This window comes from Chrysemys picta, chromosome 2 (assembly GCF_011386835.1).
Source record: "Chrysemys picta bellii isolate R12L10 chromosome 2, ASM1138683v2, whole genome shotgun sequence".
Taxonomy (NCBI): domain Eukaryota; kingdom Metazoa; phylum Chordata; order Testudines; family Emydidae; genus Chrysemys; species Chrysemys picta.
The window spans coordinates 57732724-57757859 of NC_088792.1; the positions used below are offsets into that span (position 1 = coordinate 57732724).

The 25136-nt window shown below is 40.8% G+C and overlaps 1 protein-coding gene and 1 long non-coding RNA gene across 3 annotated transcripts in view; one reads left to right on the forward strand and one right to left on the reverse strand.

Moving 5' to 3' along the window:
* Nucleotides 1–25136, forward strand: part of LOC135981095 (uncharacterized) — an 87315-nt gene that overhangs the window by 33283 nt on the left and 28896 nt on the right. The window lies entirely within an intron of this gene.
* Nucleotides 700–19604, reverse strand: AGR3 (anterior gradient 3, protein disulphide isomerase family member). Of its 2 annotated transcripts, XM_005306660.4 has the most exons (9): nt 19445–19586; nt 15936–16080; nt 11790–11853; nt 9214–9266; nt 8466–8542; nt 8250–8313; nt 2814–2897; nt 1872–1963; nt 1473–1608 (listed from the first exon to the last, which is right to left on the reverse strand). In XM_005306660.4, the coding sequence occupies exons 2-8, from the start codon at nt 16039–16041 to the stop codon at nt 1914–1916; spliced, it is 498 nt and encodes a 165-aa protein (XP_005306717.1). In that variant the 5' UTR covers nt 16042–16080; nt 19445–19586; the 3' UTR covers nt 1473–1608; nt 1872–1913. The 2 variants fall into 2 exon arrangements, with proteins under 2 accessions (XP_005306716.1, XP_005306717.1); XM_005306659.4 differs by having other exon boundaries at nt 700–1963; nt 19445–19604.

Consider the following 25136-nt stretch of genomic DNA (forward strand, 5'->3'; position numbering starts at 1 on the left):
ATACATTTATAAACTCAAATCAGTCTTGCAGCTCAGTGTAGCTGTTTCCTTTATATTACTGTATGTATGATGAATGACCTTTCCTTACTACAAGTTTTATACAGTGTCTGAATACATAGAGTACAAGATGAATGTATGAGTCTTTTATGACTGGCCCAGTCACCCTTACATGTTATAGTACCAGCTTAAGTGGTAAGGAAGGAAATAAGATTTCTTTTGTCCAGACTCTTAAAATGCAGTAACATCAAGTCTTCAATACTGGTTTAAGAAGCCATGCCCTTCCATTTATTTCACTCACAGCCTCTCACTGTATTTCCAATCACTGTGGGAGTGAAAATCATTATGATTGCTAGGCATATTTCTTGCAGTCCTCTGGAATGGTAAGTGGCTTTTTGGACTTGACCAGAGAATATAGAATATTGTTCTGCACTGAGGAGTCAGTCCTTGATACATGAAGGACACCAGGACTCACAGCTAGGGCTCATTAAAAAATAAATTTATTATAAATTGAAAATTTTCATTTTCATTGATATTTCAAGTTTTCACCAGGGGGACCCACCCGCCCCCCATTCCAACCAGGTCTAATCTGACACTTGAAAATGACAGCAAAGTGAAACCACTTTTATTCTGGCTATTCTCTGGATTTCCTATGCCACACATACAATTTAATTGTGTATCAAATGAGTAAACCAAACAGGGTTAGGAGGGACATATTTGACAGTTTTATTTTATTTTCAATATCTTCCTACAGGTACAAAATTCATTTCACTGGGTGTCAAGATAGTATACTATTAGTGACTCATGTAAGAAATTGAATTTTTCTTTAAGCATACAGATCATTTCTCCCCATGTCTCTCTCAAACTCTGTTATAACAGCAAATCTCTTTATTAACAACATTTTACTTTATAGCTAGGAGTAACTTAATTACTTCTTAACAAATGAGTCTATGGCAGTGTTCAAAAAAGGACTAGATAAGTTCATGGAGGATAGGTCCATCAATGGCTGTTAGCCATTGGGCAGGGATGGTGTCCCTAGCCTCTGTTTGCCAGAAGCTGGGAATGAGTGACAGGGGATGGATCACTTGATGATTAGCATTCCCTCTGGGGCACCTGGTATTGACTACTGTCAGAAGACAGGATACTGGGCTAGATGGATCTTTGATCTGACCCAGTTTGGCCGTTCTTATGTCTGGGTGTTATGGCCCTGAAGCTTATGTTGAAGCTGAGAATTCCTTCCTTCTAATCCATTGCATTAGTATATTTTCCTCAAAGTCAAAGGCCTTTGCTGAATTTTATCTGACAGAGCCCAAACTGTTCACTTGTTGTATATTCAGCATCAAAGTATATGTTCTGCTTTTAACAATCACATTATCGTACAGAAGAATGCTGGACACAAAGACGAGCCACTCCCACACTGCCAACTGAGCTTCTCTTGAAAAGTTACAATGAACATATTATCCTTTTCTGCTCCAGCCTTTCTAGGAAATGTCTTCTGATCTGATCCTCTCAGCAAAGTTTATTAACTGGCGCAGGCTACGAAGCAGTCATCAGATGGGATGGGTTACAACTTCTGGTCAAGCTTTACTGGACCAGATTTGAATCAGTGACCTAGAATTCAAAGAAATTTTTTTTTGCATCGTTTTACCATTCCCCCTGAATTTATCTGTGCAGCTAAGGTTTTACATGTTTTAAATATTTCCGTTCATCCATTCTAAACATTCAGTTCACTTTCAGAAGTGTTATATATACCTGGGAATATATTTTTTTCATATGAAATTCTGTGTACCACAATTGATTGCTATAAGGTTTAAATGCTAATACAGACAAATCATCTAATGAGTATATTTCAAACGTGGAGGGGTTCCTTGTACCATTTCATCTTGTAGAGGTTATGGTGATTTCACTGCCACAAGTTACAGTTCAGTCTGAATAAGGCGTAATGCTTTCTTCATGTTCTCTATCACTGGAAGAAGAATAAACCGCAAATTAAAAAAATATTTGAAGTACGTTTCTATCTGAAAATAAAATCTCAATTTATCAAAATGTTTCGCTTGTGAATTAATTGATGTATATTGGGGCACAAAATATATTGTAGATCTTTTATTGTGGGATTTTTGGCACTGTTTACTGAAACCGAGGGTGTAGAGTTTCATGGTTCATCACTACTAAGAACTTGACAAGCTCCATTTCATCACTTTTCACTTCCCTTCATTTTTCATATTTTAAAATTGATCCTCAACAGTAAATCTTATAATCATGCTTGAAGAGCTAACATACAAATCAATAGACTTCAGTACATCTAATATTCTATTTGGGGTAAGAAAAAAGCTATGCATTCTGATAGATGCTGTGACATGAAAGGGACAAGGTCAACTTGAAAAATTACTTTTCTGTCTGACAATGAGTAATCCTAGGTTGTACCTAAGTAACTCTAAATTTAAAAAGTTGGTAGAAAAATATTTTCTCAATTTTTTCCCTAGACTGTTTACTTTGTGCATTTGACAGTCCTTTTGTGGATAGTAATTTTCACTGTGCCAGTTAAACCCTGGTCCTGTAAACTTATGAACGCATGCGTAAATTGACTCAATTGAGTAGTCCTACTAATTTCAGTGGGAGTATTTGTGTACTTAAATGCTTTGCTGGATCAGGACCAGAGTGTTCGACCCCTTGCAAGAATTACCGTAGGTATTTTTGGGGTGCGGAGCAGGAAGGACAATGAAATGCTGTCTGATCCTCAAGCACAGGTCAATGGGTAGGGTATGTCTCACTGGTCACAGTGTGAAATGCAAAGCATTCACAGTGTGGATACTTACAGAATGGTATGTCTTGGGGTTCGTAAGTATAGAGTCGATTAGAATATCTTCCAGTGATATCAGCTCTTACTGTAAGAGAGGGGTCTGAAAAAGTGGACATATTATACAATTATCCCATTGCATTCTCAGTAACAGCATCTTCAATGTCTACTGGTTGTGAATATGAGGCAGAGTCAACTTAAATATAGTTTTGGAAGATACTAATTTAGAACAAATGGAATAATTACATTCTTTTCCACCCAGAGTTCTTATTACACTGATGTACTGAACGAGTGACAGATTTATTTTAAATATTATGTATTAATTGTTAAATAGGGATATATGTTATGTTCACCAGTATGTATATTCTATTGCATGTTTAAGGGAAAATATCACAAAAAGAGGCCAGTCCTCTTGAATATATATATTCAGTAGGGCTGTCAAGCAATTAAAAAAGTGATTGCGATTAATTGTGTGATTAAAAAAATTGTCATTAATCTCACAATTAATCGAGTGTTACTAATGGAATACCATTTATTTAAATAATTTTGGATGTTTTTTACATTTTTAAATATATTGATTTCAATTACAACATAGAATACAAACAAGGTTGTTTACATTTGCAGGAGATAATGCTGCCAGCTTCTTGTTTACAATGTCACCTGAAAATGAGAACAGGTGTTTGCTTGGCACTATTGTAGCCGGCGTTGTAAGATATTTACATGCCAGATGTGCAAAAGATTCATATGTCCCTTCATGCTTCAGTCACCATTCCAGAGGACATTGGTTCATGCTGACGATGGGTTCTGCTCAATAACGATCCAAAGCAGCACAGACCGACACATGTTCATTTTCATCATCTGAGTCAGATGCCACTAGCAAAGGTTGATTTTCTTTTTTGGTGGTTTGCATTCTGTAGTTTCCACATTGGAGTGTTGCTCTTTTAAAACTTCTGAAAGCATGCTCCACACCTCGTTCCTCTCAGATTTTGGAAGGCACTTCAGATTCTTAAACCTTGGGTCGAGTGCTGTACCTATCCTTAGAAATCTCACATTGATACCTTCCTTGCATTTTGTCAAAGCTGCAGTGAGTGTTCTTAAAATGAACACCACATGCTGGGTCATCATCCAAGACTGCTATAACATGAAATATATGGCAGAATGTGGGTAAAACAGAACAGGAGACATACAATTCTCCCCCAAGGAGTTCAGTCACAAATTTAATTAACACATTATTTTTGTAATGAACGTCATCATCATGGAAGCATATCCTCTGGAAAGGTGGCCAAAGCATTAAGGGGCATATGAATCAGATATGCTAAGCATATCTGGCACGTAAATACCTTGCAATGCTGGCTACAAAAGTGCCATGCAAAAGCCTGTTCTCACTTTCAGGTGACATTGTAAAAAAGAAGAGGGCAGCATTATGTCCCATAAATGTAAACAAACTCATTTATCTTAGTGATTGGCTGAACAAGAAGTAGGACTGAGTGGACTTGTAGGCTCTAAAGTTTTACATTGTTTTGTTTTTGAGTGCACTTATGTAACAAAAAAATCTACATTTGTAAGTTCAACTTTCATGATAAAGAGATTGCACTATAGTACTTGTTTGAGGTGAATTGAAAAATACTATTTCTTTTACAGTCAATATTCATATTAAAAAATAATATAAAGTGAGCACTGTACACTTTTTGTATTATGTGTTGTAAATGAAATCAGTTTATTTGGAAATGTAGAAAAAAATCCAAAATATTTAATACATTTCAATTGGTATTCTATTGTTTAACAGTTTGATTAAAACTGTGATTAATAACGATTATTTTTTTTTAGTTAATTGCGTGAGTTAACTGTGATTAATCAACAGACCTAATATTCAGTATGTAAAACTATGCACATACATTGGGTAAGGCATTCTGGCTCTGAAAGCTCCACATAAATTATATGAATCATGTATTACTGTGATTCTCAGACTTTTACTTTCTGAGGGCCAACTTTTATTATCCTCTCTTTGGCTCACTTCCCTTCTCTGACTAAAATTCTCATAACTTGAATTATATGGTCCGATCACCACAGTATCTGAGCGCCTCACAATCTTTAATGCATTCATCCTTTAGATGATAACAGTATCATCCAAAATACTATTATCCTCATTTTACAATAGGGGAACTAAGCCATAAAAAGACTAAATGATTTGCCCAAGTCACTTAAGGAGTCTATGATGGTGGAGGTATTTGAACCCAGGTCTCCACAGGCAAAGTTAGGGCTATAGCCCGTGCACCATTTTGAGACTTGAAAATGATTCATTCTGAAGACCGCCAAGAAGAACACCTTGGATTCCTGGTGATCTACAGATCAGGGGCTTAACAGCCACACTGAGCTCGTCCATCATTGATCCTACATGATTTCTCTCTCTTTGTAACAGTTTAAAAAAAAATGAAAATTCCACCTTTGCCATGAAGATACAATTCTGTGTGTTTGTAACTGTCGGTTTATATCCCCCTCATTGGCCCTTTCCTAAAAGAGGCAACTTGTTTGAAAATAATAACTATAGGGACCTGTCAACAATACCCTTCTGTGATGTTGCACTCTATATGATTTTATGAAAGTATGCTGATGAATGCGAATATAATGTAATTAAAATATGCTTCATGCAAAAAGTTTCTTGTAAGGTATCATTACAAAACTTATAATCTACTAAATGTGTTCATCCTATTTGTATGAATGTATCATTCTTGTATCTGAAACTAGGAATATGAAATATAACTCTGAGGGCCTATTGTAATTATGCAAAATATGGGCCATTAATGGTGGTTTGGAATCATGATGGCTCCCATCAGTCAGGACAATTGACTGTAAATGGCTCTGTTTTACTTGTAAATCTTTCTGTATATATGTGTGCTGGCAAGTGGGTAATGAAGTCTTACAGTGACATGTGATCATGTCTTCTGAACTGGAATCCATAACCTGGTGCTTTTCCATTTAGAAGGAGGGGTGGGAACACAGAGAGGGGAAAAAGGATTCCCGCCTTATGCAAAAGATATACAAGTGGGTTGACCAGAACAAAAGGGGCAGTCATCATGAGAAATCCCCTAGCTACCACCTGAGCTGGAACCAGGGCTGTACCAGGGGAAAGGATTGTGCCCAGACTAGGAAGGTGTCCAGTCTGTGAAAGAAACTTATTGAAACATCTCTGAGGGTGAGATTTTTATCTGTATTCAGTGTTATTACTGTACTAGGCTTAGACTTGCGTGTTTTTTATTTTTATTTTGCTTGGTAATTCACTTTGTTCTGTATCAGGGGGTAGCCGTGTTAGTCTGTATCCACAAAAACAACAAGGAGTCCGGTGGCACCTTAAAGACTAACATATTTGTTTGGGCATAAGGTTTTGTGGGTAAAAAAACTCACTTCTTCAGATGTGAAGAAGTGAGGTTTTTTACTCACGAAAGCTTATGCCCAAATAAATCTGTTAGTCTTTAAGGTGCCACCGGACTCCTTGTTGTTTTTGTCACTTTGTTCTGTCTGCTATTGCTTGGAACCACTTAAATCCTACTTTCACTTTTTACTTTTTAATTAACCCAGAGTATGTATTAATACCTGGGAGGGGCAAACAGCTCCGCATATCTCTCTATCAGTGTTATAGATGGCAAACAATTTGAGTTTACACTGTATAAGCTTTATACAGGGTAAAACAGATTTATTTGGGGTTTGGACCCCACTGGGAGTTGGGCATCTGAGTGTTAAAGACAGGAGCACTTCTTAAATTGCTTTCAGTTAAGTCTGCAGCTTTGGGGCATTTGGTTCAGACCCTGGATCTGTGTTAGAGCAGACTGGCATGTCTGGCTCAACAAGACAGGGTGCTGGAGTCCCAAGCTGGCAGGGAAAGCAGGGGCAGAAGTAGTCTTAGCACATCAGTTGGCAGTTCCCAAGGGGGTTTCTGTGATGCAACCCATCACACCTTCATCCCCCCATCTCTCATCCCCCGCATGGGGCTTATGGCAGCTGTAAGGGCTGGCACTTAGAAAGAGAGGGACCAGGATCGACAGGAGTAGTGGTGGTGTCAAACACTCATTAGCATAATTTCCCCATTTACAACCTCTTCCATTTGAGCAGCCCTGGGATTGCATTGCAGCTTCAGAGCACCCCTACCCCCATGTGGCATTGGATTCAATTCTTTTTGGGATCAGCTGGTCTCATGCAAAGCTGGGTTATATTGCAGGCAGACATATCCCTTTTTTACCAGCCTAGTGACGAGTGCATTACAAATACACACTGCACCCACTGTGAGACTATTTGCAGGGACATACTATTGCAATGCTGTATGAGCAATTTATTAGACATTCATGGAGATTTCTTTCTAGTTAGGCAACTCAGTAAACTCCTCCTTTTGCCAAACTTGCCAATAGCTGAGACTCTGCTTGGTTTTGGAGGGTCAGGGAAATATGTATATAGCATTGATTTCTTTTGTGGACAGATCTGTGGTGAGCTGCCTGGTAGACTGATTTTAAATCCAAGTTGTTTAAATCACTTCTCTCTCTCTTTCTCTCTCTCTCTCTCTTTTTTTTTTCCATAGCTTGTGGATCCCTTCCCCTTCTGCACCATCTGCCAGTGCTGCATCTTTCATTTATTATCTCCTTTCCAGGATGTGGAACCATTGGCCCCTGCCATCTCCCTCACCCCAGGGGCCGAAAGATTCTACACTGAGTGGCAATGTTTTGAAAATTTCACACCATGTTCAAGCTCAACCCAGGAGTGGGAAGAGCCTATGGTAATGGAATTCTAAGATTGAAGGGGGGGCTCAAACCCAAGCTACTTTCACATACACTTCACCCCCAACTCTCACCTATCCCTTACTCCTCTAGTGTGCTGGACGAGATGAACCTTGCTTTTTCTGTGTGCGTGTGCGCATCTGTCTATCAGTGCTGTCGGCTGCTAGAGGAGATATTTAAATACTCCCTCATTCTTCTCTTCTCTAAACTGATAAGTCTTCAGATAGGTAAAAGGCTGTTATAAAGAGGAGGAGGATCAGTTTTTCTCCATGTCCACTGAAGGTAGGACAAGAAGTGATGGTCTTATTCTGCAGCAAGGGAGATTTAGATATTAAGGGAAATGTTCTAACTATAAGGGCAGTTAAGCTCTGGAATACGCTTCCAAGGAAGGTTGTGGAATCCCCATCATTGGAGGTTTTAAAGACAAACACCTGTCAGGGATGATCTAGGCATATGCCTCAGTGCAGGAAGATGGACTAGGTGATTTCTCACGATCCCTTCCAGCCCTACATTTCTATGGTTTTGTTTGATGCCTTGAAGGAGGCAAGGGTTTGGTATATACCATGCTAACTCAAAAATTAATAAATTAAAATGTTAAATATCCTGTATATCATGAGGGAGAAAATTCCTATAACACATACATACTATTGAAATGAGGTTTCATTTTTAAAGAAGATATATATTGTGCATACCTACAAACATGATTCGAGGTACATATTGTCCATCAGGTGACAAGTTCTTATCTGTGGTTTCATGCTGGCAGGAAAATTAAGAGCAAATTATTAAATATTCATTTGCACTTTGTGAAACTAGCGAATAGGAGCATATGAAGCCATGGTAGATAATACTAACGTGACAACGTATGCTGAAATGCATCAATTTAAAACGTGCAATATATATCTCCTTACCATGAGATTTAGCATGATGAAGTTATTTTGAGCCATTTCTTGTATTTCCTCATTTTCTGCAAAAACCTTCTTCAGTGCTAGAAAAGATGTGATGGTTTTAAAAGCTGTTCTCAATCACTTCTTCTAAAACCTATTTTTTCTTCTTCACTGGGGCAACATATGCATGAGACTTTGCTTTCTCCACATTTCTAATGAGACAGGTCACAGATCTATCACCACATTTTGGTTTTGTCCTGTGTCGGGACAACCTTCAGCTATACAAATGGAAGCTTTCTCCTGTTATTTCTGAAGCCTTTCATTTCAATGGGTGTCAAGCAACAGCTTGACAAAAGTGTATTATTCTCCGTAAATTCTTCTTAGGTCAATTTCAGCAGTCATGCCCCAGTCTCCTTCTCTGGTTACCAGTTCAGGAGGAAAGAACAATATTAAATCTGTTCAATGAGTTAGGAGTAAATTCATGCATCTTAATTTAAACCGTCTAATACTGCATCAGGCTTTGCAGAACAGCTTTGTAAGGTATTTTTTCATGTTCTCTGTTGTAAAAGGCTTGTGGTGGGGTTTGTAAGCAGCCTGTTTTCATTATTTACTTTTTGGAGATACTTTCTATTGAATATGCAGCACATCTGAGAAAGTGATTCAGTGTTACAGATAACTATAGAAAGGGGCCATATAACAATCTAGAGATTGGCGGATATATGTTCTAAAAATCTTCAAATTATTAGTTTAACAGTCAGACAATTGAAATTACCTTGGCAGTATTGACAGTCCTCCAGATGATGAATGACCATCAGTGGTTTGTTACTTTAATAACAACAAAAAATACATAATTAGATCATCTGATGAGTGTAAAATTAGAGTCACTTGGATAAACAGGCCTGGATATGCAACTGCGGTAGCATCTTATGTTACACCAAACTAATAACTAGACTGAGGCATTGGGAAGAATGGGGCATATTTCTGAGTGTCATGTAACTCGTTCATAAAAAGGAACGCAAGAAAATAGAGATGCAAGATATATTCTAAACTGAGAGGTTCTCAGCTTGGAGACTGCAGAGGATCATCTTTTTATTATTGCTTAATATATAGTTCCAGGAAGGCTTACAAAGAGAAGCATTCTCCAACCTAGCCCAGTCTTGTGGACACTTACTACTGAGTAGAGCTAGTCAAAATTTCCTTTCTCTGGTTTTCTACAAGTTTTTTTTTTCCCCATAAAAAAATCTATTTTTGATTAAACTGCCCTTCCCTTGAAAATTGGCTATGAAAAGTTTCATTGAAAAATTGGGGGGGGGGGGGGGGAGGGGGGGAGAGGGTGTTGAACAGCTGCGGAATTGGCTTAAATTTTTCCCGAAATGAAAAATGTTGATGAAATTTAGATATCTTTCAACATATTGGGGAAAAATATACTCTATCATAAGCCGGTTCGTTTATAAGCCAACCCCCCCCAAGATGGATAAGTAAAAATGGAAAATTTTTATGACCCGTTCTTAAGCCAACCCAGGGGTCAGCAAACTTCGGCTCCCGGGCCATGAGGATAAGCCGCTGGCGGGCCGAGATGGTTTGTTTACCTCGAGCGTCCACAGGCACAAAGGTAAACCTTAGTAAACGAAGTGTCCCGGCATGCCAGATATTTACCCTGACGGCTGGGACAGCAATTGGTGGGGAAATTTTTTTTGGGGGGGAGAAGCTGGGGGTGAGGGGAGTAACCCATCCTATCTCTTCCCACCTTATCTGGGAAGGATGTCTCTGGCCTGGCTGGAGCTGCTCCAGCGGGCCAGACCGGGCGGTGCGGCCGCAGCATGTTCCAGCGGGCTGGGACGGGCGGTGCGGCCGCAGCATGTTCCAGCGGGCTGGGACGGGCGGTGCGGCTGTAGTATGTTCCAGCGGTCTGGGACGGGCGGCGCGGCCGCAGCGTGCTCCGGCGCCCAAGCGGCGCAGCCACAGCCTGCGCTGGGGGGCGGGGCTGAGCGGCATGGCTGCAGCCTGCCAGCCCCGGAGCTGCAGCTGCTTCGGAGGCTGGGGGGAGAGCAGCGTGGCCAAAAGCAGAGAGACTCTGGCCCCGCCTCTTCCCTTCTGGCTGTGCTGCTTCTCCTTGCGCCCTCTGTTGGGGGGAGAGGCTGTGTCCCACCTCTCCCTCTCTATACCCATTCATAAGCTGACCCCCTTCTCTGGTGCTTCCCTTTTTTACTAAAAAAATTTGGCTTATGAACGAGTATCTATGGTCAGGGCTGGCTTTAGACCGATTCCGCCGATTCCCCGGAATCGGGCCCCACGCCTAAGAGGGCCCCACTCCCCTGGCCGGAGCGCAGCAAGCCCTGCGGCTTCACTCCCCTGGCGGGAGCCGCGGCCCCGCTCCCCCGGCCGGAGTGCCGGCCCGGCAAGCCCCGAGGTGCCGCTCTCCGGTCAGAGCGCCGGCCAGAGCCCAGCAACCACGTGGCCCCGCAACCCCGGCCGGAGCACGGCAGTCCGAAGTGCTGCTGAAGACTCGGAGCGCCGCCCAGTGAGTACAAGCCCCTCTTGCTAAAGCCGGCCCTGTATACGGTAATTAAAATTTTTAAAAGACAAATTTTTATTCTTTTTTTGACCAGTTCTTGTGCTCAGCACAGTGCTTATTACTATGTGTTTTGCCACTGTAGTCAATAGTGCTCAGTAGGATTTTCCTCCTTGCTTTCACAAGGTATGCAACAGATTAGTTGCCCTTCTTTTAAACCTGAGTTGGTAGGTTGGCCTGGGACTGTGCTTTGTTGCTGTAGAAAGAAGTGGGTTTGGAGGAGTGACCTGGAGGAGCGTGAGGTTATGAGGTGTACAGGAATCCTCAAGTGTACTTCCCACTGAATCCATAGTGATGCTTATTCAAGAACTCATTCTGGACGAGTTGTGAACAGTGAGGAACTGCCCATGTATTTAATACTATAAGCCAAAGGGGAAAGCATTGAGATGATAGTTAATACAACAGAATGTTGCCTGAGGTTCTATTACTGGCTCATGCTGTTGTGGTAAAGCTGAGGAATTAATCAAATATAAATACCATCATGAAAACAAGTCTGTTTACTTTCTGATAATAGACCTTTATCCTGTGGCAATTTTCTATTCCATAGCACACACATAAACGCCAACATCTTGTCTAACAGTGCTTGATGCAGTAAGCCACAGTGCGATTACCAAAAAGATGTTGCTTTTATTTATAGAATTACATTTTTGTTTTGTTACAAGATGCTTTCTATATTAGCTAGAGTGGGATTTTTTGTTTTGCTTTGTTTCTTTACAGTACTTTGATTAGATAGTTCAGCTGACTTGACAACTTTATCTTTTCTAAATGTTCTTTACCTTTTTCTTGCTTGAAAAAGCCCTTCTTCATAGGTTTGCACCCAAGTAATATCATCTCCCCAGCCTGTAATCACAATGGAGGGATTAATCAACAGAGTCTTGAAAATAACTTCTGTTTTGGGCATTTATCAATATCTTGCACAGAGATAGGATTTTTTTTTTATCCAGTGCCTTCAAAACTCCATGTAGATATTAAGTCTCTCAACTTTTGAGTATTACACTAATTTAACAGATAAGTAAACTTAGGCACAAAGGACCAGGGAACAGGTTTACAAAGGTATTCAAGTTTCTGAAGAGGCAGATAGGCACCAAGTTGGAATTTCAAAAACACCTAGGCAAGTTACTTGCCAAACTTAAGCACTTAGGCAAGCACCTAGTGGAATTTACAATCTTCATTAGTCCTCAGGTCCCTGAGTCTGGCTGACCTGCATTTGATGCAGAGCCTGAAGTCAGGGGACAAAAGTAGGATGAAAAAAGAGTTCCCAACACTCATAGTTGTGGAGAAAAGTTTGAAAATGTGACCCGTAAAATTTCAAATACCAGCAGACAAAAGGATTCCAAAATCAATATTTAAAAAAAAACAACCTCATATTTTTTAATCTAATCTCATAATTTTGGGGCCTGAATCATGATTTTTTTTTAACATTAGGAGTTGGCAACACTAAGTCTGTTCATGCAGTCTTTATCAAGAATTAATATTAAAAATATTTCCAGATGAATTACCAGCCTCTCTACTCATCCCCACCTAGTCATTTTCTGGTCTTGAGGAGGGTATTGTCCAATTGATTCATGTGCCTTATCAGATCCCCAATGTGCAAGTTCTTGTTTAATAGGTTCAGACTCCTCAACAATGTTACTTCCCTATTAAGGCTGTGGTGGGAGTACTATTGCTGCAAGAGTTGAACACCAATTGATTTGGATTTGGAACCAGCTGAAGATCCTGCCTGATTCTTCTCTGCTGAGTATCTTGGTCAATCTCAACCATGTAGGAGCTTGTAGTAAAGCTCCACCTTGTGACAACAGCCAATATTGTTCAATCTCTTTCCTTATCCAGTCTTGTCAGTATTTGATCTTCGATAAGATTTGGGCTGCATTCTAATGGGTTAAAGAGGAAGGCCTGAGATGTTTTAAATCTGGTATCTCTTGGCCTCCTATCATTTAAGGAGGACCATTTAGGTTAATGATGTATCTCTCAGGTTGGTAATATTATTCTGATCTGTTTCACCAATAAGCAGCTGAGCTTGGCTTGAGTCAGTGACTGAGGTAGGGGGTTGTTTTATAGCTCAGAAGAGCTAATATAAGGTCTCTTTATTGTAGTAGAGATTTCTTAGCAATCTGGACTGCTGGAAAGAGCAATATACTCCCTTATTAGTTCTGGGGGCTGCAAGTTACATACTTAAACTTATACTGTGTCTCAGAAGCCTGGAATTTAGAGCAAGCAAGCTGTCACATGCTGTCAGTGACTATTTCTTCCACATTTCCAAAATAAGGAATGATGCCTTATGCTGCAAAATTCAAATGATTCTAGCTTCCATTTTCAATCCTGTCCTATGTGGAGTGACATATTAGGGCTTGGTCCTGGCATTTTTTTAAAGCATTGCTGGTCAAGGACTGTAGGACTTCAGTATGATTGCAATAGGTTATCAGACTTTCAGCTACAGAGAGTTCCCCTCTCTTTGCATGGAAGGATGTGTGAGCCCTCAGGGGTACTTGGGATTAGATGGGAGTTATATGGTGCATGTGCCTTGTGCTAATTCTCTTTGTGTGGGATGAATTTTGCCAAGTGTGAGTTATGGGTACTTGAGGACTATAGAATTCTTAAATATTACATGATAGGCAGGGCCAGCTCTAAGCACCAGCAAAACAAGCTGGTGCTTGGGGTGGCATTCTGGCATGGGCCATGCCGCCCCTTCAAGCAAGAAAAAGGTAAAAATGTGCCCCGGCCGCCCTAACTCACCTCCGCTGCTGCCGCTGCTCGCCCTCCCTCCCAGGCTCTCAAACCCGGGAGGGAAGGGGAGATCCCGCGCGGCCGCGGCGCGCGAAACAGCTGATTCGCACGCTGCGGCCACTCGGGATCTCCCCCTCCCTCCCAGGTTTGAGAGCCTGGGAGGGAGGGGGAGCAGCGGCGCGCGAATCAGCTGTTTCGCACGCCGCGGCCACTCGGGATCTCCCCCTCCCTCGCGCGTTTGAGAGCTTGGGAGGGAGGGGAGACCCTGAGTGGCCGTGGCGCACGCGCTGCTTCTCCCTCTCCCTCCCTCCCTCCTAGGCTTGAGAGCCTGGGGGGAGGAGGCAGGGCTGGGGATATGGGGAAGGGGCAGAGTTGAGGCAGGGCCGGGGGTGGGGTAAGAAAAAAACAGGGGTGGGGGGCAGCCAAAATTGTTTTTGCTTGGGGTGGCAAAAATCCTAGAGCCGGCCCTGATGATAGGGAGAGGCAGGGGAGGTAGCTGGAGATTATGCAAAGCAAGTAATCTTATCCAAATTCCACAAATGGAGATGGAGAAGTGGCAAGGACCTTGCAGAGCTCCTAAACTATTCCTGTACCCATATTCTTAAGGGAATTAATTAACAGAGAGAAAATCATTACATTTAAAGTTAAAGACTAGTTAACATTAAAGTTGAAAATTTTGCATAACAAGGAACTTCTTAAGTGTGAAAATGAACAGCTAAAGGACAGGAGATAGATATGTGAGTATCCTCATTGGTCAGTCTCTAAATGTGCTTCTGTTCTGGAAAACAATTAAGCAAAAATAGTGTGTGTGGGGGGGGGAGGAAGTCTGTGATTTCCATGTTAAATGTGTCAAGTTGGGTTATTTGTTTCTAGTACGTCATTATTAGTAACAAGTTCTGCAGGCCAAATGAGGCTGTGATGTGCCACACAAAGCAGTGCAGGTTGAGTGAATTAACCTGATAGGCTGCAACTGAAGGAGAGACAGAGCTTGAAAGGCTGATTGAAGGTTGAACCCAGCTGAGAAGGAACAGACAGGGCTGGAATAAAGCCAGGAAGTTAGCAGCAGAAAGCTGCTGCAGGGGAAGTGGTCTGCAGTCACTCCCTGGGAGAAGGGGATTTGGATTGATAAACCTAGAGAGTGGGGAGGCTAGAGGGTGAGAGCAAAGACATAGGAAGGAGGCCAGGGAAACAGCAGCAGGGTCTGGGTGCAAGCAGCAGGGCCGGCTCCAGGGTTTTTGCTGCCCCAAGCGGCAAAAAAAATAAAAATAAAAAAATAAAAAAAAGCTGCGATCATGATCGACGGCAGCTCCACCGCGCTGCTTTCTTCTTTGGCGGCAATTCGGCGGCAGGTCCTTCCCTCTGAGAAGGACCGAGGGACCTGCCGCTGAATTGCCACCAAAGAGCCTGATGTGCCGCCTCTTCCCCTTGGCCACCCCAAGCACCTGCTTGCTGAGTTGGTGCCTGGAGCCGGCCCTGGCAAGCAGACCATAGGTACTGGACATACAATGCCTGACCTGGCAACTGGAGTGTAATAGGTGGGCCCAGGTTCCCCTACCAGCCACTGGGATAGTAGCATAAACTGAGCAGTGGAGCCAAAGACTGCCTGGGACAGATGCCCAAAGGGACTCTGATACCCTGGAATGGGAGGGCTGTACAGTGACCTGGCTGGAGGACTAAGTCACGAAGAAGGAATACCCTGAGTTCCAGCGAGAGATCACGGGGTGAGGAAAGGTATGCCAGACCAGAGTGGAGCTAATTCCCAGAGCAGCGAGGAGGAGGCACCCTAGTGGTGAGTGGACTCCGTGAGAGAGGCCCTCAGTGCTATCTGTACAACTCCAGTGCTTCATTGGGTTTGCTCAGGCATAACTTATTGGAACTGTGTAAATTATTTCATTGCACAAGATGAAACAGAGCCCTACTCCCTGTTAGCTCTGCTGGTTTTGCAGAGCTAAAAGGAAAAAAAAATCAGTAAACGTGAGGGGTGGGAATGTAAAGTTAAGAGTGAATGCACACAAGGGGTAGATCTGTTGAATAACAAAAAGTGCTCTTTTCATATAGCCCTTTTCAGAGAAAATAAGCACACTTAAAATAAACATCATATGCTATCAAATGTCTTAAAATAGAAGAGTATATTGAATTTAAACATGTGGCTGCATTTTATATTAACTAAACAATTAAATAAAGTGAACATACTGCACCTCTCGACAGCGTCTGGGGAGCTCTTTTTTCCTTTTTGATTGCCATCGCGAGGTTGGAAGAAACTGCGATTAGCAGGAGTGACAAAGCCAATGCTGAATGCATCATTATCTCTTTAAGAAATCCCCTTTCAATGCAGCCGTGAAACTGGAAAACAAAGCAATCTTTTTAGTTGGGTGGGTTCATTACAAGTTGCCATCTGGAAGATGATTTTAATAGCATTCTAATAATCTACACCACAAGGACTGTTTTGTTTGTTTTTGGAAACAGTGGACTTGCTTGATGACAATAGTCCAGAGTCCAGGTGGTCTACACTAGATACGTAAGCATCCTGCAAATTTGTCAGAAATATACCCGGAGAACAATATAGAGTTACTACTATAGTTTTGAACAGTGAAAAATTAATCAGTTTCACTTTTATTTCTAGTCAATTTCTCATTCCAGTTGTTATACACTAGTCTAATCTTATAATTATTGAGTTGAAAACATGGCAGGACAATGCTTCTGGGTTGTGTTTTCCTTTCCCCAAACTGTATTGTTGGAATTGTTAATAATAATAAAAAAGAATGGCATGGGAACATTTCTATTGACAGTAGGTTTTGTGCTCCAACTCTAGTTGATAATATCCGCTCTAAAAAAGTTAGCTGAAATTATAAAAAGCTTGTCTTCTGGTAGACTCCAGTGTAACAAGAAACATCAGGAAGGGATTTCCCAGAAAACAAACAAATATTTTTGCAATTTAAAATTACAAAGTGAAAAACACATTTATAATTATATTTTTTTAAAATGGCTTTTAATAATGAAAGAACATCAGTGCTTCCACTGAGAAAAGTATTTGAAAGTTTGAGTGTCAGTCTGATCTTTGTCCAAAATATCTGAATATCTTAACTCAGAAAACTTCATGGAAATTACAGTATTCTAGGGGTACTTGTTTTTATTCATGACAAAACTCGCATGAGAATAGTCACTCTCGAAACTTCATGATTTCTGCTTCTGATTAGAAGTAAAAAGGGCAAAATCTGTGCAAACAGGATTTTTAGTGTTTTAAATCAAACACTTTTGAACCTAGTTAGAATTTCTGTTTTAAAAAAAATGGTGCTTTCCCCCCCCCTCTGGCTGGTCCAATCATTGCTAGGTATTGTATCTCCAAAGCCCCATGTGTTGTTTGAATGTCATTGGCAAAGTATGCAGTGTTGGTGGAACTGCATGCTGCAGAAGAGAACACTGAATCTCTGTATTGGCTCACTATCACTTGTGATGCTAATTTTGATGTCAGCGCTTTATGCATAATACAATCTGTTGAGAATAATAATAAACTAAAATGTTCCTGTTCCTGCTATAAATCCAGTTCCTGCTATAAATAAATCAGAGGGCTAACTCCTCCCCACCCTGGTGTTTAATTAAGTTAAACACCAATGTTGACACAAGAATTAATGGATATAAACTGGTCATCAATAAGTTTAGGCTTGAAATTACACAAAGATTTCTAACCATCAGATGAGTGAAGTTCTGGAACCCAGCCTTCCAAGGGGCGCAGTGGGAGAAAAAAAACCTAACTGGTTTCAAGACTGAGCTTGATACGTTTATGGAAGGGATAGTATGATGAGACTGCTTACAATGGCATGTAGCCGATCTGCGACTGCTAGTACAAATATCTCCAAAGGTTGGGTATGGAACACAAGATGGGGAGGACTCCAAGTTACAGCAGAGAATTCTTATATATATCTGGCTCTGGGTCCTGCCCACATGCTTGGGGTCTAACTGATCACCATATTTACGGATGGGAAGGAATTTTTCCCTGGGTCAGATTGGCAAAAACCCTGGGGAATTTTTGCCTTTCTCTACAGGATGGGGCCTGGGTCACTTGCAGGTTTAAATTAGTGTAAATGGTGAATTCTCTGTAACTTGAAGTCATGATTTGAGGACTTCAGTAATTCAGCCAGAGTTTTACAGGAATGATTCTGTGGCCTGCAATGTGTAGGAGGTCAGAGTAGATGATAGTCCCTTCTGGCCTTAAAGTCTATGAGAGAGGCCTCTGACTAAAAATACAAACCAAGCCAGGATGAAGCCTATTGTAATGGAGAATACCTTAACATTTGAACCCAGCAGCTACATTCATTGTGGAATTTCACCAGGACCAACTAAGACTGAATCCTATCAGTGTAATAATCACACCATCATCTCAGTATGGGCAGTCATGAAAAGTTTTGGGGCTTTTACACTGCCTATACGCAAGCCCGCCAATGTCACAAGTAGCACTGTTACTAACTCCAGTTCTGGCAGGTGCATTCCAGTACTGGTTCTCCTCCACCTGTCAGTCTCAACACAAAAAAACAGATTCTCTTAAAGAGGCCACAATAGAATTTGCTGCTTAGAACAAAAACAACAAGAACAACAAAATCCTTGCAAGTGTTATCCTCTCCTAAGGATTCCATAACTATTAAGAGACTCCGCTAGGCTTCTAAACAATCAGTAAAGTCACCATAACATTTTCCCTCCCAACCCTGGTCCCTAGTGGTTCACTTTGTTTCTTCTGGGGTTTTAAGAATCCTACAATTTTTTCTTTGTTTTACATACCCCACCCTCAGTGTTGCGTGTAGCAGATACCCTCCCTCCATTCAGTAATGGATGAGATCCCCTTTGGAGCTCTTTAGCTTGCTGAAGGGTTTGAAGTTCAGTGCTGAGAAATGGGAGGTCTCCCACTGCTTCATAAAGAGGGACTAAGACTACTGCTTTAACCCTGGGACTGAAAAATTATTGGGAACAGGAAATCAATCCCAAATTCTCTTCGGGGCTCTGCCGATCATTACCCATGGCCATTAAAATGATAGGTCTGTAATCTACAGCATAAACTCAACAAAAATATTCCTTGTAGCCATTGCATGTGGGGGTTAATAATCCTTAGCATTAGATAGGCTTTAGTATTAATCTTTGATCGGTCTGTCACTTATATTTTGTTCTATATTTTCAGTGCTGTGAAAACATTAATAGTTATGGCTTGGTGAAACAGTCTCAGGTTTCTGATGATAGAACAGCTATGAAATGTGCAAATCAGTAATTTCCTTCAAGATAAATAAGATGCTTCTTACAGTCAAGAAATCTCAGGAAATAAACACAGTTTTTTTAGCTCAGGGCCAACAGAAATATTTTTCTCACACTTAAATAACTTTTTCCCCCCCAGAAAATCATAATGAAGAAAGCCCAGGATGGCTTCTATGACAGATAATTGCCACCACTGTTGATGGATGAAGCTTAAAAATCCATTTTTGATATTATGAGACCCAATGCCAGTGTGCTGGTTTAAACGGTGAATTCATTATAGGACACACCCTTGAAATCCGTCCCACTGCTCTGTTACATATTCCCTGTAGAAGAATTTTTTTTTGCCAGTTAACCTTTTTTATTCTTCTTCCCCATCAGCACGCACATTATAGGTAGATTATATACATCATAGATAACATAGATTCACTACCAAATAAATACATATTAATGCTGAAAACTGTTTGCTCACCTTAGCTGATCAGTTCTGCTGATAAAAGTTCTTCTTTCTGGAAGTGGCTAGTTTAAAAATGGGTGTGATTTATACATACAAGAATATCTGACCTGCACAGTTCTATGAGCACAGCAACAAGAGTGTATTCGCCTGCAAAAACAACAGGAACCAGTTAGTCAGAAACCAAGAATTTTTTTTCTTCCCACACCCCTTTTACCCTCCCCTTTAACTTTTTACTCTTGTGAATTCTCATGCCTGTACACTAAATACTCCGATTTCTCTCCATCTTGGCTTGTATCAGGTGTCGTCATATTGGGACGCAAAATAAATAGTGACTTGTGTGTGTCTGTGACTTTTTTCCCCCAAATAGTTTGGATCTGGCCTCAGTCCAGTGAAAAAAGAAACCATCAGTGAAAGATGAAACTGTATGTGCTATTATTCCCAATGAATGGCTGGGTTCACTGGTGCTGGCAGATTAGATATGAAGTTAATAGGAAGACACAAGAGTTACTTTGTATGGAGGAATGTAATTAACAAATGAAGGAAACTTGTTTCTTTAAATTTAGGAGGAAAACAGAATGCTACTTAAAAATCATGAATCTAAGGATTATATTGTTTCTTTAAGTTAAAGTTTAAAGATTAGGAGGTTTTTTAGACATGATGCCTAATATAATTCTGACCCAGCTTGACAAACATAGACGCGCTTCATGCCCTTGAATACAAAAGGAATTACCTAGGTTATCTTTGTCTGCTCTGGTGCACCTTTTGCATAGAAATCGAGATACATCAGAAGCAATCTCTCTAATATAACTGGATTCTTTCTCTGACATTTTATATTAATGAGTAGTATTGTAGTAACTGGTGTAAGATCATGTGTCTTAAACCAAAATGATTTCCTCCAGTTCTCTCTCAACTGAATTTTGGCTCCAGCTTTTAGCTCTGCTACTTTGGCCCATCCCTGGTTATAGCTCATTGATGGCTGAAATTATCACATGCGGACTTCCATATATGATTAAAAAAAAGCTCTGGAAAAATTACAGCTTTGTTTTATAGAATTTCCTTTTGGAAAGTTTGCTTTCTAGTTGGTATCGCCACACATGCATTTTCTCCTTATTTGCAGTTTCAGTGAAACAACTATTTTTTCACTAAGCTATGAAAATGTGACTTCTTATTGTGTATACAAAAGCCATCTTTAATATTTGTAATTGAGTGCACAGAAGTTTGTATTTCAAGTATTTTTGCATTTAATTACACAATATTTTCACTACCTTAAGGATCAAATACAAAGAGAATGTGGACTGGTTAGAAAATAGGAAGCAAACCTTTGTTTTAAAACAAATAGTTTTATTTTATGTGTTCATTTAGATTTTGGTCTAAAGAACCTTCACAGCAAAGGGCATCCATCCATCCAAAGCGCTGAGCTACCTTGACTTACACTTTAAAAGTGTAATCACCCAGGAATGCCAAACTTAAAATAATACAAAGCCTCAATATGTCTTACTCTCCACCTTACTACAAATTGCTTAGTAATTAAAGAATTGTTTGGAGAAAAATAGGACTGAAAAATGTTGTACGTTCATTTAAGGATGTTGATGGATAGATTTGACAGGATTGTTCCTCACCTCCTGGAGGTACTCTACTGTTGTTGGGATTCAAGGCATAGTAGTTCAGTCAGATGGGATTATAACTGGAGATGGGCTAAATGCAAAGCTGCTTAAATTACACTGGTCTACAATTTTTGAGAAGTCGTCTGCTTCAGAGATAAAATGTGCTATTTATTATGTATTTTGATGTGCTGAATTCAAATATGACAATTAAAACAACTGATTGGCTACTGTTTCTAAGATATTTAAGTTTTTACATTTTATGTCTATGTATATTGTGTAGATAGTAGAGTTTTAATCATAAATTGTAAACCTAGGTCTTTTCATGTGTTTATGGTTGCTTTACATGAGAATATGTCACCTGTCCTGTTTATGTAACACTTTAAAAATCCGCAAAAGGGTTATATAAATAAAATGTATTAGGAAACAAAAGGCAAAAAACTATTCTGTACATAGTTTAGTCCTAGTCAGTGTCTACTTGGCGCTTCTTGGCTTGTCTCTTGTATTCATTAAATGGAGCATCTCTTGTCACTCTCCAGCAATAGTCTGCAAGCATTGATGGGCTCCATTTGCCCCGATAGCGTTTCTCCATTGTTGCAATGTCCTGGTGAAATCGCTCGCCGTGCTCGTCGCTCACTGCTCCGCAGTTTGGTGGAAAAAAATCTAGATGAGAGTGCAAAAACTGTATCTTTAGTGACATGTTGCAACCAAGGCTTTTGTATGCCTTGAGGAGGTTTTCCACCAACACCCTGTAGTTGTCTGCCTTGTTGTTTCCGAGAAAATTTATTGCCACCAACTGGAAGGCTTTCCATGCCGTCTTTTCCTTGCCACGCAGTGCATGGTCAAATGCATCATCTCGAAGAAGTTCACGAATCTGAGGACCAACAAAGACACCTTCCTTTATCTTAGCTTCACTTAACCTTGGAAATTTTCCACAGAGGTACTTGAAAGCTGCTTGTGTTTTGTCAATGGCCTTGACAAAGTTCTTCATCAGACCCAGCTTGATGTGTAAGGTGGTAACAAAATCTTCCTTGATTCAACAAGTGGTGGATGCTGAACACTTTTCCTCCCAGGCTCCAATGACTGTCGGAGTGGCCAATCTTTCTTGATGTAGTGGGAATCTCTTGCACGACTATCCCATTCGCAGAGAAAACACCAGTACTTTGGTCTGCAGACTGGATACACAAGCAAGAGAGCAACAACCTTCAAATCGCCACAAAGCTGCCACTGATGTTGGTCATAGTTTATGCACCTCAAAAGTTGTTTCATGTTGTCATAGGTTTCCTTCATATGGACTGCATGACCAACTGGAATTGATGGCAAAACATTGCCATTATGCAGTAAAACAGCTTTAAGACTCGTCTTTGACTAATCAATGAACAGTCTCCACTTATCTGGATCGTGAACAATGTTGAGGGCTGCCATCACACCATCGATGTTGTTGAAGGCTACAAGATCACCTTCCATGAAGAAGAATGGGACAAGATCCTTCTGACGGTCACGGAACATGGAAACCCTAACATCACTTGCCAGGAGATTCCACTGCTGTAGTCTGGAGCCCAACAGCTCTGCCTTACTCTTGGGTAGTTCCAAGTCCCTGACAAGGTCATTCAGTTCACCTTGTGTTATGAGGTGTGGCTCAGAGGAGGAGGATGGGAGAAAATGTGGGTCCTGTGACATTGATGGTTCAGGACCAGAAGTTTCATCCTCTTCCTCGTCTGACTCAAGTGAGAATGATTCTGGTGCATCAGGAACCGGCAGTCCTTCTCCGTGGGGTACTGGTCGTATAGCTGATGGAAGGTTTGGATAATGCACAGTACACTTTTTCTTCCTTGACACACCTTTCCCAACTGGAGGCACCATACAGAAGTAACAATTGCTGGTAGGATCTGTTGGCTCTCTCCAAATCATTGGCACTGCAAAAGGCATAGATTTCCTTTTCCTGTTCAACCACTGGCGAAGATTTGTTGCACAAGTGTTGCAGCATATGTGTGGGCCCCACCTCTTGTCCTGATCTCCAATTGTGCAGCCAAAATAAAGGTGATAGGCTTTGTTAACCATAGTGGTTATACTGCGCTTTTGTGATGCAAAAGTCACTTCACCACAAACATAGCAGAAGTTATCTGCACTGTTTACACAAGTACGAGGTATCTCTGCTCACTTTGGCTAAACAGAAATGTGTCCCTTTGCAAAATCAAACACTGACAAATAAGAGAGCACGACACTGTATGATTTCTAGAGCTGATATAGGGCAATTTGTTCAGCAGAGTGATGTAAGCTTCGTTATGATTGCATCATCCATGACTTCTAGGAATAACATGATGCAATTCATATCATGTATGACGCAATACCAGCTTCAGATTGCATCATTCATTGTTTTGCCTAAAAAGCAAGTACTGTCCAAACCCAGTCATAGATTTATTCATAGTTCCAGTCAAAAATGTATTTTAGTCATTTCTGGTTTAAATTGAGATCCCTTCCCTTTATAACTCACTTATCCTCTGCCATTCCCAAGTCAAGGGTCGTATATACTGACCCAATAGCATATCTTGAAAACTAGAGCCAATCAACAATTTTAAGCATCATTTTCGTTCTCAGTGACCCAGAATTAGTAAAGTTTGACTACATTTATTTCAGAAGCATTTTGGCTGTAGAGCAGTGTTATCAGGCATCTGCCCTGTCAGATATCTTCTGTGCTCCTACCTATATATCCTACAGTCTCATGCGCAACCAATAAGTACGGGCCTAGGAGCACAGAAGATAAATATCTATATTTTTGGCATATAGCTAACATGATTGTGATCAGTCAGGAGCTGGAAATACTTGTTGCCCTGATTCACCTTTTGGCTTCTCCTTATCTCCATCCACCCACTTGGTCCACTTTCATGGCACAAGCACAATTCTATTCCTCTATAAAACTTCTGATCTTTTAGCGCCTTTCATCTGAGGCTCTTGAAGCACTTTGGAACTATTGAATTACGTCAGCGTCTCCCCGCCTCGGCAGGGTAAATACAGTTTTCTCAGTATTACAGATGGGGAAACTGAGGCAAGGAGGCTACATGACTTGCCAATGGCACAAAAGTTCATGGGAGAGCCAGGAGCAGAACCCATATTTCTTGACCCCGAATCCCATTCTCTAGCCACAAGCTTCTGACACTGCTGTGCTTTCAATGGGCTTTAAAAGCTCTTGCTTGGGTACAGCTTTGGCAGTCTGTGTGCTGATTCCAACAGGACAGAGAAATGTCAGTCAGATATAGAGAAACCTGTCAAAAGGATGTCACTGTCATAATGGAGGGTTTGGACACTGGAGGGAGTTGACTTGACTGTTACAGAGAGCCATGCTAGGTGCCTTAAGTTTCTAAACCCAGTCACTGCTCATGAGGTGGAACTCTCTAACCTGCATATATGCAGCGTTCAGGTCAGTGTGAGTTTGAAAATGGAGCTCATACAAGCAGAGCCAGCCTTCCATCACAGCTTGTCAGCTGGACTTATCTAAATATCAAACAATGACTAGTATAGGTGCAGCAGCAATTACCTGCCAGATATCAAATCCTTACACTGAACATGTACTTGTGCTAACTGCCCTGTCGAGCTTGGGTTTTTAACCATTAATGCTGGATAGTATACATATAAGGTGAAGTGGAGGGGGAGGTATTTTACAGCCTTTCCACCCCACCCCCGCCCTAAAGGATTAGTTTCTGAAGTAATAAATTTGTTAGTCTCTAAGGTGCCACAAGTACTCCTGTTCTTCTTGTTTCTGAAGTAGCAGCTAACTAGAAATGTACTATACGTATGCAAATGCTGCACCTATCCAGTTCTAAAATCAGAACACATGTGAATAAGTTATATGGGAACTAAGCCATAACTAGGCTGTAAATAAGTCGGAATAAGGCACACATAGAGGGTAGTCTGTTAGGAAGAGGCGAGTTTTTTGAAAGTTACCAGACAATAGAACTGCTATACATTGTCTGAGTAACCATTTAAGGAAGGTTTAAATGACTATGGACCCATCTAAGGAATTCCTTGTGAAATGCTACCTTAAAAAGTGACCTTTGGATTGAATTTTGTCATTTTTTAATATAGTGAGAGAATAGTATAACCTAATA